General features: G+C 46.2%; 1 protein-coding gene across 1 annotated transcript in view; it reads left to right on the top strand.

The window, feature by feature from the left end:
• Positions 1–18,223, top strand: part of LOC146209313 (glucose dehydrogenase [FAD, quinone]-like) — a 54,376-nt gene that overhangs the window by 17,940 nt on the left and 18,213 nt on the right. Inside the window, exons 3-5 of the mRNA XM_084599448.1 lie at positions 5,529–5,715; positions 17,189–17,320; positions 17,656–17,780. Coding sequence (XP_084455574.1) covers positions 5,529–5,715; positions 17,189–17,320; positions 17,656–17,780 — 444 coding nt within the window. The remainder of the gene's footprint in view (positions 1–5,528; positions 5,716–17,188; positions 17,321–17,655; positions 17,781–18,223) is intronic.

Here is an 18,223-nt window from a genome sequence, read left to right as displayed (position 1 = left end):
ATCCCTGCGAAGCAAAGGTGATGAGTTGGAAGCGTTTTTCTGCACACTGAATTTTCGTTTTGACGTTATAATGATAACAGAGACTTGGTATCAAAATAGTAGCGAAGCTATGCACCTGTCTGATCACAACACATACCTGCAGAACCGCACAGATAAACGAGGAGGCGGTGTTATGATAGCGTTGGCAAAATCTTTCAAATGCAGCATTCTGGATGACTTTACTGTAACACACGAAGATTACGAAGTGCTTTCGCTACAAAGTGGCAGAAACGTTTTCTGTGTTATTTAGCGGCCTCCCAAAGGAAACGTCTCGAATTTCGCTGTCTTCCTTGATGACTACCTGCAATGGATAACAGTAAACAAGCTCAACCTAGTTCTAGGTGGGGACCTTAACATAGATTTTTTATCTTCTTGTGCAAGTAAACGTGAGGTTGACTACATATTGCAGAGCAATGGATTCACCAATGCCATAAATAAACCAACACGGCTTCAGACAGCGACGGCAATTGATGTCTTCATTAGTAATTCTCCAGTTGACTGTGTTCACTCAGGAGTCATTAATGCCCAGATAAGTGATCACCTGCCCATATTCATGTTTGTAGACCGCTTATCCCCTCAAAAACAGTGCACGGTTCCTGCTGTACAATATCGGCGTATAAACGATGACACATTATACTCCTTTAGGGAAACACTCGCGGCCGTGAATTGGAGTGTTGTGCTCAGCGAAGATGACCCAGTAAATGCTTATAATACATTTATTACTACATTAGGTCTATTTATGAACGCAGCTTTCCACTTGTAACTTTCAAAAAACCTTCCAAAGCACGTAAGCCCTGGATAACAACTGAATGTCTTCGGATGATAAAACGAAAAACAGATCTTTATAATCGTTTCATCCAAAGCAGAAATCTGGATGATCTAGCGAGCTTTAAGACGTATCGAAACTGAGTAACGTCCTTTCTTCGTCAAGCAAAACAAGAATATATGGAAAATTATTTAATCCAGCTGTACTAGAAAGGAGTGACCTTGTGTGGAAAACTATAAATGAAGTTTTAAACCGTGGTCGACAAACTGGCGGCATGCTGGATATCTTAGTAGACAAGAAACGACTGAGCGGAAAAAACTAGCAGATAAATTTAATGAATACTTCGTGTCCCTGGTAGATGATAATCCTTGCCCGCAGAATGTGAAGTGCCTTGACTCGCGTGTTCCTTCCACAGCATACTTGATGCCAACAGATGCCACTGAAATTAAGAACTGCCTGTTGGCTCTGCGCAACAGCAGATCACGGGACATAGATGACCTTAAATTCTGCCGGTAAAATATGTAGTCGATATAATTAGCCCAGTATTGGAATACATCTTTAATTGCTGCCTCGAACATGCAGTCTTTCCCGAAGGAATGAAGATTGCCAAGGTAACCGTTCTCTTCAAAGGTGGAGACCAAAATCAACTGTCAAATTATCGTCCAATATCTATTCTGCCCATATTTTCGAAGTGCTTTGAGAAAGTTTTGTATAGGCGAATGTCCACTTTTTGTGATAAATATAACATAGTAACACCTTTTCAACATGGCTTTAGGAAAAACTTTTCGACAGAGACCGCACTTCTAACCCAAAAAGAACTAATTTTAGAGTCATTTGAACAGCAACTTCTTACACTCGGCATTTTTGTTGACTTTTCAAAAGCTTTTGATAGAATCAATCACAAAACAATGTTAGCCAAACTTGAACATTATGGTTTTCGCGGGAAATTTCTTGAAATGATTACCTCCTACCTTAGTTCCCGTGCGCAGCAAGTGACCATAAACAATGAATTATCAAATTTCAAACGCCTCTCTTCTGGAGTTCCGCAGGGTAGCGTTTTAGGACCGTTGCTTTTCCTCCTTTATGTCAATGACATCGTATTAGTAAGTAAGATTCCAAGCTTTGTAATTTATGCTGATGACACAACTCTATTCTTTAAAGCCGCACACATACAAGACCTTGAACAGCAAGCCATAGCTTGTCTGCACCTTCTTTATGAATGGTCTGAATGCAATTCGCTAATTATAAACACCGAAAAAACCAAGGCTGTACTCTTTAGGCCTCGAAATAAACTGATTTCGTGTCCGCCATGTCTCACACTCCACTTAAACACTGGTTCATCGCTGATTCAAATAGTCCATTCGGTCAAAAGCTTAGGTGTGATTTTTCATGAAAACATGTCATGGGATGAGCACGTCGAAATGGTTGGGGACAAATTGTCGAAGGTTGCTGGTGTTGTATAAAGAATGCGATTTTTATTGCCGCAGCGTATTAAACAGATGTTGTACAATGCACTATTTTCTTCTGTTATTAATTATTGTTTTTTGGTGTGGGGTACCACGTCATTTACCAATATTAAACGGATGCATCTCATTCAGAAGAAAATTGTTCGTAGTATTGCCAATTCTTCGCGATTTGATCACACTAAACCGATTTTTGGGGCACTTGGCATCATCTCCATTCACCAACTGTATGACACCATACTTTTTAGGAGGTACAAGACTAATATTTTAAAACAAAGCTCATTCATGACGCAGCTGTCTCTTTTAAAAGCAAAAGACCAAAATTATTCTATTCACGCTCGTTTCACATGGACTGTGCCAAAAACTAGAACCAATTATGGTCGCCAAATGTTGCGCTATACTCTTCCTTATTTGCTAAACAATGTACAAATAAACTAATATATACAAAACACTATCAACAATGTTGCATCACTGTGATTTCTACTTGTTTTTTTTTTGTATTATTGGTAATGTGTTTCACGTTCTGTTTTATACACTATTCATATACACCTAGCTGCTATTATTGTATTGTAGAGATTTTACTTATTATGTAACTAATGCTTGATTGTGCATACTGCTGCCAACTCTTTGTAGGGTGCGTCGACCTCTGTCAAGCCTTTTTCTGGCTTTTTGTCGGTGCACCTAACGTCTTCACGGTGTTGAATAAATAAAATTGAATTGAATTGAACTGAAGCAGCACCGCTGTCGCATGGCGGCTTTTTATTGTGAGTGTTATCTTTTAAGACCAATAGAAACCTACTTTATGTAAACAGTCTCTTGGTGCAAACATTTTACTCCGCTGTTAACCCAAACAACGATCAAGATCCGCATTAGCACTTTTCTCCAGCCGATATCAAAAAGTTATAATTTATTTCATTATTATATTCAGAAAACAAAATAAATATTGCACACTAGGGCACGCGGCTCTTAACCAACCTTACGTGATTTCACTGGGACAATATGATACAGCGTTGTTTTTATAGCTTGGTTATTTCTAGCTGGAACACCTGGTGGTTCGGAACCCTTGAATGCTAGCCCGCGTAAAAATGGACTTCGCCAACAATGTTGAGTAAACGAAGCGAAAACGCCATAAACACTTTCGTTCAAATTAGGTTGGTTGGTTTGGTTTGTGGGGTTTAACGTCCCAAAGCAACTCAGGCTATGAGAGACGCCGTATAGTGGAGGACTCCGGAAATTTCGACCGTCTGAGGTTCTTTAACGTGCACTGACATCGCACAGTAAACGGGCGCCTTGCTTTTCGCCTCCATCTAAAAGCGGCCGCCGAGGCCGGGATTCGATCCCGCGTCTTTGGGAACAGTAGTCGAGCGCCGTAACCACTGCGCCACCCAGGCGGGGTCGTTCAAAGTAGGGTTCTTGCATGAAGTGCCCTCACCTTAGGTGAATTGGTTTATGTTAACATTTCGTTCGGAAACCCTTCAAGGTTCATAGGTGCGACATGTACGTCCCCAACTGTGCAGGCAGCCGTATCGCAACGTGGTCTATTTTAATTGCATATACTACCCATCTATCGACAGCATTCTGCAATCCTGTTGCCGGCACCCTTTGCTAAGTTTTCGTGTATGGATTGCATATGTAACGTCGAGACCAAAACTAAGGGAACACTTGACTCCTTACTTAAGGGGTGCATATGACGCAATATCTACATGCCTGTGCTCCTCTGTGGTGCTTCCATATTGAAGGAAGGCGCGAATTTTATACTGCGAACAGCGACGTTTATATAAAAACACTAAAGAAAAATGAGCGGCCACCAGAACGCAGGTTCCGCCACACAAGGACGGAAGCACAAGGGTCGCAAAATACAGGGACACTTTAAACTAATTAAACTAATTGCAGGCTATGAATGCGAAACCACTTAACACTATCTGAAAAAAAGCCACCCTAGTCCAGCGCAAACAACTCTTGTTCGATACAAATCCACCCTCAGTCCAGCTAATCGAGCACACACAACCTTACTTAGCAATATTGCAACGTAATCCTTCACAATCTACCTCACACTTCTTTTAACACACTTTAACCAACTCAGCTTAATAAACATTATTTACCTATAGTTAACCCCAAAGCAACTTAGTCATCCTTACTTTCTCACAGCCTAACTTAATCCTCCAAAACTGGCTTGAACCCAATCTTAATCCATCGTTAAATCAACATATTCTCCCCAATTCACCTAATCCATTCCTAACACAACGTAATCTTACTTGATACACCCCCTTAATGTAATTTGTTCCACCCTTAACAAAATCCATGCACTGTTTCTGTAACAATTTTAATTATTGCCTTCTAGACATCCCGGCTTGACGAGGGTTTCTGGTCAAAGTGGCAGCTTGGCAGATTTTTTACATACGCGTGAAGTAGGTTTTTCTGTACAAACGTGACGGGGGTTTTGGGTTTTGTACAGAACGCCGATGCAGACTTTTCAGCGGAGCGGTAGCACTGAAGCTGGCGCTTAGTGCGCGCCGCTCACGGTTACATGGCTCGCTGCTCTTGCAGCGCCTCTGGTTTTTACGAAGGAGTAGCACAGGGGATCGTAACATGTTTAATTACGTGCTTCCAGGTAGAAACAATAGCGTCCTCACCGGCGTTGAGAGTAGGCGCTGCCGGTAAGTTGCCTGTAAATGCAGTTTCACCCAAATCCGAGCGGTATACAACACTTTTACTCTAGAGAATATATGTGGAATTCAAATCAGAATGCTTTTTAATAACGACTGACGGAATGTGCGATACATCCTTGTTGTACCTTATTTTGCAAAAAAAAAAAAAACAAACAAACAAACAAAACAGACACCAATTGCGGCCAAATTTATGCTACGGAATATAAATGTCGTTTCGCTTACTGCTTTCTCCGCAAAGGCAAAATAGAAAAAAGGACAGGGATAAAATGAAATTAAGAAATCTAGTTAGGGTAATACCAGGTACCTGCTGTGAATTATACTCTGCTCACCAGCATCCCGGAACTTGGAAAGTGACTCTTCTATTTTTTGGGAAAAGGCTCTTAGAGGGAGAGAGAATATATAGTGTGGCTTTGTAGTAAGGTTGCATCTGGGTGAAGCTCAGTAAAAAGCATTCAAGCTTATGATGCTTTCAATCGTCAAATATTACCTCAGTTGTGTGAACATATGTGTCGGAGATGGAAGTGGATCTTCCTTGCTTTCATAAGAGCATCTGTGAGGCATCCGCACTTATGTCCTCCTTTTCACGTGTAGAGAATCACGATGCCGCGGGGTAAAGTCCTCGGAGGATGCAGCGTGCTGAACTACATGCTCTACGTGCGTGGAAACAAGCACGATTACGATCGCTGGGCCCGAGAGTACGGCGCCAAAGGGTGGGCGTACAGCGACGTGCTGCCGCATTTCAAGAGTATAGAAGACTTTCGAGCTGAGAAAGCTGATGGTGAGTGGCTTGAGACGCAAGTGTAGGCCATCGTTTACTTATTGAGGGTAGTGTGTAGCGCGCTGTTAACAGGCGACATCGCTTACTAAGCTATTTGTCGTCGCCAAGAAACTAGATGGCTGTCTCCAGTGCATGCGCGTGCCGTTCTTTCTTTCTCTCTCGAATTGTATGTGAATATCTTAACCAGATTTACTAGTGCAAATTTCGAAATGTAGCCGGCAAGGCTTCCGATTCTGCTGGAAACAGCAGAAGACGTGCTCAGGCATGAGTGAGAAACATGATGGATATAACAGATATTATAGCTCCGTGCATCACTAAAAGCATCCAACGGCATCTTCTGGAAGTACGTTACAGCCGTCTGTTGCCGCCGTCCATGCACACGCACATGCAGTAGTATTCTATATAGTGAGTACTTGTGCAATATTAAACAACATCTTGACGTTACCTCCATTTTCGAGAATTTACTTCTTAGACGAGCTAGCTGTTTGTGGAGCGTACTGCAATTTTATAAAAGTGACTACTGCACCTATAGAAAGTGTGAGAAAGTTTCGTATTCCTACCTAATCATGTTTGACAGATTTCGCAATTATTGTCCAAGATGATTCAGGTAAAGAAGGAGCGGATTCAGCCATTGTAGAAGTATACGATATGGTATGCGAGGTGTGAATAGGGCCGGTAATTATATATCTTTGGGCGACGCTGAGAAAGGTCTCAGGTCCCAGTTTTGTGTTCTGGTTAATTGAAGGCATCGGAGATTTGAATGCACTACACATATACACGATACTAATTAAAGTTCGTAAAATATCCCGCATCGAAAGCATATTAAAAATACAATCACGTTATAAGTACTGTAGGACTAGGGTTTATTAAAAGGTACTGGGACCCAAAGACCAGCGGCGAACACTGCCCTTAGATATAAAGGTCGAACACGCGCAGCGATAGTTATGCTATTGATTGGAATGTTCCACGTGTACTTCTTCCTCATCACAGTGTATACATGTGTGTGTTTAAAATCTAGTCATGTCATTCCCTGCTGGCCTGAGAGACTAAAGCTGCTAGCATACCTCACTTGCAAGCTTGCTCACGCACTTGACTGACGCTAAGGGAGTAAAAGCTTCGAGTGCATTACTCGACAAAAATGGGATAGAACTGCAAGAAATATAAAGGTAGGTTAATGATAATATTTTGAAGACTGACTGCGGTAAACTGGCAGAGTTCCTATTAATGCAAAGTCATTAGCAAATATTCCTTATTTCTTAGTAACATAGGCAGAATTTTGCTGAGGAGGTTGATACTGTGCGAATAATGTAAGTGTAGTTTCGTCTATTTTGGCTGAGGATTTAATTTGTGTCCCTTCTCTTAAGGCATTGCGCCTAATGTTTTGATAATAGACAGTAATATCCTGGAGTAAATTCATGAAGTTACTCCACTGTACCTCCTTTCGTTCGAGTTACATGACGTTTCCAAGAAGAAAGTCCGTGTGCAAAGTTATTTCCGGGTGCCCAAACAGTTTTTTTTTTCTCTTATCAGATCTAATTTAGCATGCGTATAGGAGCTTAAGGGTGATTATCCCTCATTGGCCCTGAGGTAAAGTTTGTGCACGCACCTGAGATATTCTCTTCGTTTGAGCGACCACTCACCTCAACCAAGACAATGGAAGATTGCCATGTAAGTTTAGAATTTATAAAACCCGCGCTTTTTAAATTCTAAAAGCCCCGCTAGTCCGGGCACAATTCAAATCGCCATATTGTCACTTAGTGGTGACGAGGTCGACACAAATGAAGGGTCGATGATTGCACTAAAGAATCTCTTTATTTAGGCTGACTTGCGCCCGTAAAACAACTAAGCAACTCGGCGGCGGTGAAGTGATAGAAACAAACGTGCTCGTCGATCGTCGAACAAAGAATGCCCGTCACACTCGTCAACGCTCAATTTAAAGGCTGCACAGAACAATTTAGATAACGTCGCAAACAGCTACCAGCACGGGCTGGAACATTGTGGAAAGACACCCGAGTGGCCGGAACCTTCGAGACAGATCTCGGTGCATCTTGCGCTACAACAAAACTGATAATGGTGTGACTCGCGACATCGAGCATTAACAAACAAAGATTACGGAACTGATACGCGGTCCAGAATCAGAGTGATAAGCCTGTATGCCGGCAGCTGTTAAAAAAACAACAAATACTGTTTTGAAGGTTTCGCGGCATTACTCCCCCCTTAAAAAAAAACATCGCCTCGATGTTCCAAAACAATGAAACTTAAAAATAAACACTGCAAAGTTTAAACACCACAGATTCTTTAACGAGCGTAATATGGCTTCAGTCGTACAACATGTACAATTTCTGGGCGTGCGCGACGCCTTTGTGATGCTGACGTTCTGTCGGGAATGACTTCATAGTCCAGTGGTCCGACGCGGCGAATGATTTTGTATGGTCCAAAGTATCGACGCAACAACTCTTCACTTATTCCGCGACGGCGAATTGGTGTCCAAACCCACACTTGGTCTCCTGGATTGCACTCTGCGTGGCGTCGTCGTAAATTGTATCGTCGGCTGTCGATGCATTGTTGGTCTTTAATACGCAGCCGTGCGAGTCGTCGGGCTTCCTCTGCACGCTGCAGGTAGGCGGCGACGTCAAGGTTGTCTTCGCTGGTTGCGTGCGGCAGCATTGCGTCGAGCGTCGTCATGGGCTCCCTGCCGTACACAAGCTTAAACGGGGTCGCTCTTGTCGTCTCCTGGACTGCCGTGTTATACGCGAAGATCACGTACGGCGAGATGGCGTCCCAGGTCTTGTGTTCGGCGTCGACGTACATAGCGATCATGTCCGCGATCGTTTTGTTCAGGCGCTCCGTAAGGCCATTGGTCTGGGGATGGTACGCAGTTGTTCGTCGATGGCTTGTGTGACTGTATTCCAGGATGGCTTGCGTCAACTCTGCCGTAAACGCCGTTCCCCTGTCCGTGATGAGCACTTCTGGGGCGCCGTGTCGCAAGAGAATTTGTTCGACAAAAAACTTGGCGACTTCTGCCGCGGTACCATTTGGTAGTGCTCTTGCTTCGGCGTAACGGGTAAGGTAGTCAGTGGCCACGATGATCCACTTGTTACCCATAGACGAAGATGGAAAGGGGCCGAGGAGATCCATCCCAATTTGTTGAAAGGGCAGGATTGGGGGCGGAATCTGGTTTAGTAGTCCTGCTGGTCTGATCGGCGGCGTCTTGCGTCGTTGCCACTCACGACACGTCTTCACGTAGTGGGCACCTTCGGCAGGCAGTCGCGGCCAGTAATACTTCTCCTGGATTCGACGCAATGTGCGCGCAAATCCGAGGTGGCCTGCTGTGGGCTCATCGTGCAACGCCTGCAGAATTTCTTGCCGAAGGGTTTTAGGCACTACGAGAAGCTGTGCGGTCTTGTTGGGTGCGAAGTTCTTCACGAGGAGGCCATTGCTTAACGTGAAGGATGATAAATGTCGCCTGAACACACCAGGAGGGGAAGCTGTCTTTCCTTCCAAGTAATCGGTTAGCGCTTTCAGTTCAGGGTCTGATCGCTGTTGTTCTGCGAAACTGCTGGCGCTTACCGGTCTCAAAAAGGCGTCGTCGTCATCGTCCTTCGGGGGAGCGTCGACGGGAGCGCGGGATAAGCAGTCTGCGTCGGAATGCTTCCGGCCCGACTTATAGACTACAGTCATGTCAAATTCTTGAAGTCGTAGGCTCCATCTGGCAAGGCGGCCGGAAGGATCTTTCAAATTAGCCAGCCAGCAGAGCGCGTGATGGTCGCTTACCACCTTGAATGGTTGGTTGGTTGGTTGGTTTGTGGGGTTTAACGTCCCAAAGCAACTCAGGCTATGAGAGACGCCGTAGTGGATGGTCGGCCGTATAGGTATGGACGAAACTTAGAAGTGGCCCAGATGATTGCAAGGCACTCCTTCTCGATCGATACCCAGCACCTCCACCAGATGTCACGTAGTGGTGACGAGGTCGACGACACAAATGAAGTGTCGATGATTGCACTAAAGAAACTCTTTATTTGGGCTGACTTGCGCCCGCAAAAGAACTAAGCAACTCGGCGGCGGTGATAGAAACAAACGTGCTCGTCGATCGTCGAACAAAGAATGCCCGTCACACTCGTCAACGCTCAATTTAAAGGCTGCACAGAACAATCTAGATAACGTCGCAAACAGCTACCAGCACGGGCTGGAACATTGTAAGACACCCGAGTGGCCGGAACCTTCGAAACAGATCTCGGTGCATCTTGCGCTACAACAAAACTGATAAAGGTGTAACTCGCGACATCGAGCATTAACAAACAAAGATTACGGAACTGATACGCGGTCCAGAATCAGAGTGATAAGCCTGTATGCCGGCGGCCGTTAAAAAACAACAAATACTGTTTTGAAGGTTTCGCGGCAATATGAACGTTTTCGACGTGTCACCACTTTTCATGTACGCTCTTTTTCTGTCTTCCCGGTTTCCTGCGGACTTCTTAGCAATGAAGTTTAGAGTTCGGCGAAACAAAATGACTAAATGACAGGCTGTTTCCACGTCCGACATGATCACCGCCTATGGCACACCTTCATATGCAATTCACAGTGACGAAAAACTCCCAGGGATATTATACGATGCCGCATAATCGAATAATTTAACTTGAAGCCTTCGACTGGCGACAGTTTCAAAAGGCTTGCTCCTCTTGGACTGCGTAACTAATTGTACTCAGTTGAGATTTGTTGGCATGGCGCTGAAGAGATGACGCCGAAAGTTTGACACTGCTATGCTTGTCTTCTCAAGGAAATGCAGAGCACAGAGGACCAGGCACGCTTTTCGGATAAGTGGAAAAGAGGTGGACGTGGTTTTTGCTCTTCTGGTAGTGCTAAGAAAAGGCAGTGTGGCTATGACCACTTTCATAGTATACATAAACATCAAGTTATTAATGCATTTTTCATTCCCGGGCTTATCCTTGGCCTCAAAAGAATGGGAAATTTCTTGCTGCTGTCCCACTCTCACACAAGGCTCACAGTAATAGCGCTAAGCAAAAGGAGTAACAACACCGTTAGAATGTTCGTTTCGTTGTTCGTATCTAAAGCGATGTACGGCTAGTATGGTCAAGAACAATGCGTACCTTACTGCAATATTTAACTCAGAGCAGCTTCGAGTCGTGTGTTCGCATTAGCTTGGTGACGTGTAGCACTAAATTCTGCCTTGAACACTGTAGTAAATAATGTATGTGCACTCGCGTTAGTGTGCTTTTAAGTTTTGCCGACAAGAAGATGCAGCTTCGATACTTTTTTTGTGATATGAGACGGTAAACGCATGGGTAGTTTTCAAACCGCGTCGTAAAGCACAATAGTTCCACTAGTATAATGAAAGTTTTATACAGCCGCAAAATCTGCCTCAACTCCGTGCTGTTGTGCCGGTGGGGTTATCACACAGTAGCCCACCGTCAACAGGGTTGTGCCAAGGAGTTGGTAACGCAGCGCTCGTCACCCGTTTCGTGAACGAGGGCTGTCAGCTCCCTGGGCGGTAGCGATGAATCCGAGTCGGCGTTGGTGAGATGAAGAAAAGGCTTTATACACTATTTACAGGTATTTACACAACAAGATCGGCTCTGGGGCCGAAAGCTAACATAGCGCCATGTGCGACTGTTCTCGCGCAGCGACGGCCGGGGAGATTCCGCCGCGTCCGCACTGTCAGGGGGCGAACTGCTCCCGATGGACGCTCGTGACGAACTCACACTCGGAGTCTCGAACGGAAGCACTTGAGACTCCGTCGCCGAGAACCGTTGACGCTCAAAATGGTCCAATCCGACGGCAGCACTTTCGCAGGGCCAATGGGAGAGCTCGCTGCGCTCTCGCTTCAAATATGCCGCGGGGCGAGAAGGTGTTCACCGTCAGGGCCACGGCGCGCCGTGCTGTCTAGACGTTCAGCTCATGTTGAAACACATCGCTTCTCTCCCTTTGGTACGGCTCGCCTCCAGTGCACTGGTGCTTTGCAGAGAAGTATCCAGAGTTTGTGAAAGAGGCGTTAGGCGAAGAAGTCTGGCGTCCGGCTGAATTTCTGGGCGGCTTTGGCCAGGCACAACAGCACCCCCGCCATCAGACAATGCACCGGGAAGACGAGCTGCTCGCATGTGGCTCGGATGCCGGGCGCGCTCGTTCGCCAGGTTCCTCCAAGCTCACGTCCAGTGTCCGGGCGCCAGGAAGCCTCACGTTCCTCGGGTTCCACTCGCCAGGTCAGGATCTCTGCCGACAGCCTTGTTGCCGGGCCACGCCGATCAACTTCGCTCGGGTCGCTCCGATGCCCTTGGCACTCGCCACTGGTCACGGTAGACTTTTCTGCGGCTTGCAAAACCGACCGACAACAGGCAACACCCAACACAAGCAAGTACCCCCGGTCACCCATCAAACACCAGACAGAGGCAAAATTTCAAATTCAGTTAGCTAAATTGTTGTCCCATTTTTGCTCCCACTACAACAAGAGACAAGTGTATAGGATGCAGTACACAAGGTTCAAACAACAATTTTGCACATTAATGGTACATTAAACAGCAAAGAAGATTAATAATCAGTAATGGAAAAATGTCTCCTTGAAATCACTTAGACCGTAAGGCACAACTGAGGAAGCAGGGAGGTCATTCAATTTTGCCCCGATCTGCCTAGAGCATTACCGTTAGCGACGAAACGCTCGTCGAAGGTAGCTATATTTTGAATACATGACTCAAAGCATCTGAGTTCGCATTGCGCTGCTCTCTTCCGCAAGCGGCAGAACGCGAAGCAGTATTCGGGCGGTTTGGCTCTCCTCCCTCCGCTACAGCCTCGGCTGTCTATTTCTCTACGAACCTTTCCATTTTTTATGTGAAAGAACAGACATGCATAAGTTACTAGCTTTGTTGAACGATCTGTCTCGTTCCTTACGCTTTGCGCACCAATCGCGCATTTTCTTAGCGCGGGTGCATTTGTGCCGCTGAGATCGCCGCTTCTTTTCCTTTCGCGATCGTTTGCGTTTTCTCACCTTTCGGTGACAGCATTCTTTCATGCACCTGCCTTTCCGCTCTTTTCGGCGGCTGCACTTGAATGTTTTCTTTCTTTCTTTTGGAGCTAGCTCTTTCAAGCTGCCGGTAACCGGAGCTAGTATGGCGCCGGAGTGCGGCGCCGCGCCTCCATCGCGGCCAGCAGCGCATGACTCACTGCCAGTCGCGTCCGAACAAGGACAAGGCTCGCTCACGCCAGCCCCCGAGCTAGGCATATCCTCTGCAGGCTCTTCACTCAAGTTACACTGATCTGCCGGTGTGCCGCATCGCTCAGCGCTAACCGGCTCACGATCACGTTCGTCCGACAGCTGGGGCGTTTCGGATCGCGTGAGGTCCATGTTCGCATTAGGGTTGTTTTCGCCAACACAATTGAGCACGTCAGGACAGGAAGATTCATGGCTCCTATCTAGTCGCTCGCTGTCGACTTCACAGGTGTGGTTCTCGACAGCGTGCGCGTCATGGTTCTGCCTTCGCTGTTCACCACTCGTGGGCTGCGCAGTTTCCATGAACGGCACTTCGTCTTTCTGTTTGTCATGATCTACGACAACGCTGATTTCGGAAATCGCCAATTTGTCGTCTCCTGGCCTGACTACACCTCCGCCACGCTGTACAACTGCTACTTCTGAGGAAATCGCCAATGTGTCGTCTACTGGCCTGACTACATCTCCGCCACGCTGTACAACTGCTGCTTCTGAGGAAATCGGCAATGTGTCGCCTACTAGCCTGACTACATCTCCGCCACGCTGTACAACTGCTGCTTCTGAGGAAATCGGCAATGTGTCGTCTACTAGCCTGACTACATCTCCGCCATGATGTACAACTGCTGCTTCTGAGTTGTCAGGCGGTTGATTTACTGCCATTTCTCCACTCTCGATTGGTGGAGTCGGATTGCTTACAGCTACGTGAGGCGGCGGGCAGGACGGTGTCACTGCGGATTTCTCGCCGATGGAGTCGGCTCCAACAGTCTCAGCTGCCAGTGGCTCGACCAAGGTAACCCTAGAAACTTCCGTTCGAGGCTCGATCGACTCGCTGCTGCTATCGCGTTGCTCGGCCGCTTCTCCAAGCTGTGTCTCATCCTCTGGTGCAAGTACAATTTGCTCCGAGACTTCCTGACTGTCTAGCCATTCGGTTACATCGGCTTTCAATTGATACGCCAAATCCAAGAACGTTTTGGTACAATTTTTCTCACGCCGATACCTGTCCCCAAGCTCTATTGGTGACAGCCGATGTCTTTTCAGTAAAGACTCTTTCAAGTAATCGTAGTTTTTCAAGTCAACGCCTAACACGCGCTTGATTTCTTCCGACACCTCGGCGGAGAGAAGAGCCACCAATTGTTGTGCCCAAGTATCTCGCTCGAAGCGCTTACTTTTGCAGACACGCTCGAAATCTGCCAAATACTCTGCCATATCCTCAGCAATGAGGAATGGTTGCAGACACTCTCGCGGCTTCGAACTGTTACCTTGAATGGCAATTAAAGCGTCATGCCTTTCAACACTTTTTTCATCTGCCGAACGCTCGAGCTGGATAAGCTTCTTTAAGCGGGAAAACCGCTTTTCACGTTCATTGCGCTTTTGGAGTTCTAGCCTTTTGGCTTCCTCCTCCCCTTTTCTTTCTTGAATACCATCCCAGGCCTCTGCGGCTTCCTCAACCGTCACTTCTTCTGCCTGCATGATCTCAAGAATTTACTTTTTTCTTTTTCTTGAGCCCAAATCGATGCCCAACTCATCACAAATTTGGAAAAGTTCTCTGACCTTGTAACTCTCCATCTTTACACCGGCCTCTTGTTTGCCTTTTTAGAATAGTGTACTATACGTTCGCTATCTCGCTCCTAGCAAGAGATGCGCAAGCCTTTCTCACACTGATTCCCCTCTCAGCATCCCTTGGTTTTCAAAACACTTCCTGTAGGCTTGAAACACGCAAGGTTAACACAATGCTACGCTCAGCTTTTCTCTAAGCTACCCTGTCTGTTAGAGAAGTCTGGCGTTTTAGGGAAACTTCAGGTACTCACCGCGCCGAGGTGCCTGACGCCGGTCGATCCCGCAGCTGCCATCCAATGTTGTGCCAGTGTATCCCACCGCTGCCACCAATGTTGTGCCGGTGGGGCTATCACACAGTAGCCCACCGTCAACAGGGTTGTGCCAAGGAGTTGGTAACGCAGCGCTCGTCACCCGTTTCGTGAACGAGGGCTGTCAGCTCCCTGGGCGGTAGCGATGAATCCGAGTCGGCGTTGGTGAGATGAAGAAAAGGCTTTATACACTATTTACAGGTATTTACACAACAAGATCGGCTCTGGGGCCGAAAGCTAACATAGCCATGTGCGACTGTTCTCGCGCAGCGACGGCCGGGGAGATTCCGCCGCGTCCGCACTGTCAGGGGGCGAACTGCTCCCGATGGACGCTCGCGACGAACTCACACTCGGAGTCTCGAACGGAAGCACTTGAGACTCCGTCGCCGAGAACCGTTGACGCTCAAAATGGTCCAATCCGACGGCAGCACTTTCGCAGGGCCAATGGAAGAGCTCGCTGCGCTCTCGCTTCAAATATGCCGCGGGGCGAGAAGGGGTTCACCGTCAGGGCCACGGCGCGCCGTGCTGTCTAGACGTTCAGCTCATGTTGAAACACGTCGCTTCTCTCCCTTTGGTACGGCTCGCCTCCAGTGCACTGGTGCTTTGCAGGAAGTATCCAGAGTTTGTGAAAGAGGCGTTAGCCGAAGAAGTCTGGCGTCCGGCTGAATTTCTGGGCGGCTTTGGCCAGGCACAACAGTGCTTAGAGTGTCAGTTTGAAGTGCGTTAATAAAATGAGAAACACCAGCCAGAGCCATGCCTGTGCTTTTCCGCTCTCAACACAGACGCCGGATTTTCTGGATAGCGAGGACTTTAATACTATCGCGTTAAAATATATTAATTTTACTTACAAACGCGCAATGCACAAAATTGCGTATTTAGAGCTTATTTTGAGCATCTTCTTCAAATGTTCAAATTTCGCTTTAGTACGTTTTAACGTCATTATATGGAGATCATATGAGCAAGAATGCTGTAGTTGTCCAGTTAGAAAGCAACACATTGAGTGTGCATTCACCTCACACTGGAAGAAGTAATCTAAACGCGTCATATGATCCACAAAACGATGCTTTCACAGCCCGAAGCAGGAAGCCACACGTTACTGAGGCTAGGGGTGACCTCATGCACAAGCACTCAAAGGCAGATATTTCACTAGTGCTCATCAAATCCACACAGTAGCAGCACTATCAAAAAAAAGCATCCGATTTTATTACTAATAGGCGAAGCATGATACCTAAGTCTCCATCAAGTCTATATAGACAGGATCTAACGGACTTGTTTACAGACACGCCGACATGCTCTAATACAAATGACATGACTGAGTCCCATCAGATCACGCACGGAGCCCTGCATTTTGAGCATCCATAGGAACACGTAAAGAGTGTACGATGAGGCGCTCTAGTTGGTAATGCATAAACCTAGAACGAAAACCGTGCAAGGGACGAAATACAGGGAAGAAATAGACGGGCTGGTCGCAGCCAGGACATCTCGAAATGGCGGAAATGGTTGCCAATAGCAATGTTCACACTAGAATCACTGAATTAAAATTTCTTTAGCGCTTGTTTCCTGAAAACCTCGCCGTTGTTATTACCGTTATTAGTATTTCGTTGGAATTAAAAACTGCAGCTACGATTAGGGCTTGTGTTAGCCATATTGTGCCTTATTAAATTGAAAACCTTTCCAATATCATGGCAAAAATCGTGCTTTAGCAAGAATTGTTCGCAAGATTCCGCGAGAAGTCTCCGCGAGTCGAATGTCAGCATAATTTCCCCTTTCAGGTAGTTAGACCTTCACTCTCGCAAGTCGAAAAGAGGCATATCCTAAGATGTTGATGTTGCCGACGACGAAGCCAAAGAAAAGAAGGAAAGGAATGAAATTTTAACAAGCACACAAACAAGCAAGATATAGGTAGAAGAGAAGATATTGACAAAAGAGGCACTAAGAAGAGATAGAAGACAAGAAGGAGAAAAGTTTTTGCCATTTAGCTCTTAAGAGAACCTAAGTGTAATCCTGTATTTTTTTATTTAATTTTTACTTTCTGCAGGGTATCTTGCTTATAATGCAAGAAATATTAGTGGAGAGTGGCCGCAGGTGCTGAATTGCCAGCGTATTGTTGTCAACTTGGCGGATTATTATATAATTTAGTGCACAGCGTTATGGTTAGAGGTCTGCCTTCTAAATTTGACGATTTTGACAGGTATCCTTGGTTTTCCCATGGTTTCCTGCTGGCACGCAGGAGCTATGTTTTTCTTTCGGGCACTACATGCCTCTTTCCTTTGCACACTTTACCTGACAGAGCAGCGACTTAATCACTAACTGCTATTTTCAGGGTGGACAGAAGTGATACAGTAGTCGTGCGAACTTATTTTGTGCTTCGTTTGCTTGTTCTTATTCACAGAGTACCACGGTGTCGGCGGCGAGGTACCAGTGGACTACGCAAACGGCAGCACGCCTCTGAGTCAGATATTTCTCGATGCGTGCAAAGAATCCGGCTACCCGCTTGTCGACTACAACGGCGCATCGCAGTCAGGTGAGAAACGTGGGATTATGCGAGCGAACCTTCTCCCTGGTTAAACCAATGTACAGGGTCATCCACATCTAGCTATAATACGGTCACTGATTTCTAAGAAACATGGCGTCCGAAGCTATCGCATATCAAAGCAAAAAGAGATGCCCCCACACTGGAGCCCCTAGGTGGCGCTTCGCATAGGCTATATCCCTTGGCTTTACTGTATGGACCGGTCGCATGCAATGGCGCTTTGAAAGCATCGACCGTGTTACAGTTAGAAGTAGACGACCCTGTACAGTGTTTGTAACTAGGATTTACTTGCATAACGTGACGCAGACGACCGTGCTCGTATGCAGGTTGCTCTCGCCTGCAGGCCAACCTAAGGGATGGCGAACGCGTCAGCAGTAGCAAGGCTTTCATTCAACCCATCTTGCGAACAAGGAATAACCTCCATGTATCGCTGTTTAGCCAAGTCACTAAGGTATGTGGCCCTTTATGCGAGATTTTATTTATCTGCAATATGTGACTGTGACGAACCAGAGCTAGATCACTGAGTGAATTAAGAGCTAATATTTTAGCAAAACCATTATCATGCCGGTGATTGCAAACTATTTATGCCATGAATTCAGTCTTGCTTGCCTAGTTTTAATCGCCTTAAAAAAAGTGTATTTAGTGGAGATATTGACCACAGATTACCAGAGGGGCATTACATGGTGGATATTCTTACCTGTACTTAGTTTTGAATCTTTTCAGCCTGAAACATGAGACCGACGAAATTGTTGAGTGAACTTTATTAAGTGGGCTGACACGATGGCATACTCAAGGGAGAGGCGGAGTATGGATAGGTAGAATAAATCTGTTGGTCTATGCCCAACTCACAGAGGAAATTAACGTGAGTCGGGCCCAAACGTCATTGATTGAGGT

This window comes from Amblyomma maculatum, chromosome 1, assembly GCF_055883805.1.
Source record: "Amblyomma maculatum isolate TAMU_Amacu chromosome 1, ASM5588380v1, whole genome shotgun sequence".
NCBI lineage: Eukaryota > Metazoa > Arthropoda > Arachnida > Ixodida > Ixodidae > Amblyomma > Amblyomma maculatum.
Note: the sequence above shows the minus strand (reverse complement) of the source record. Positions and strands in the feature narration are given on the sequence as shown.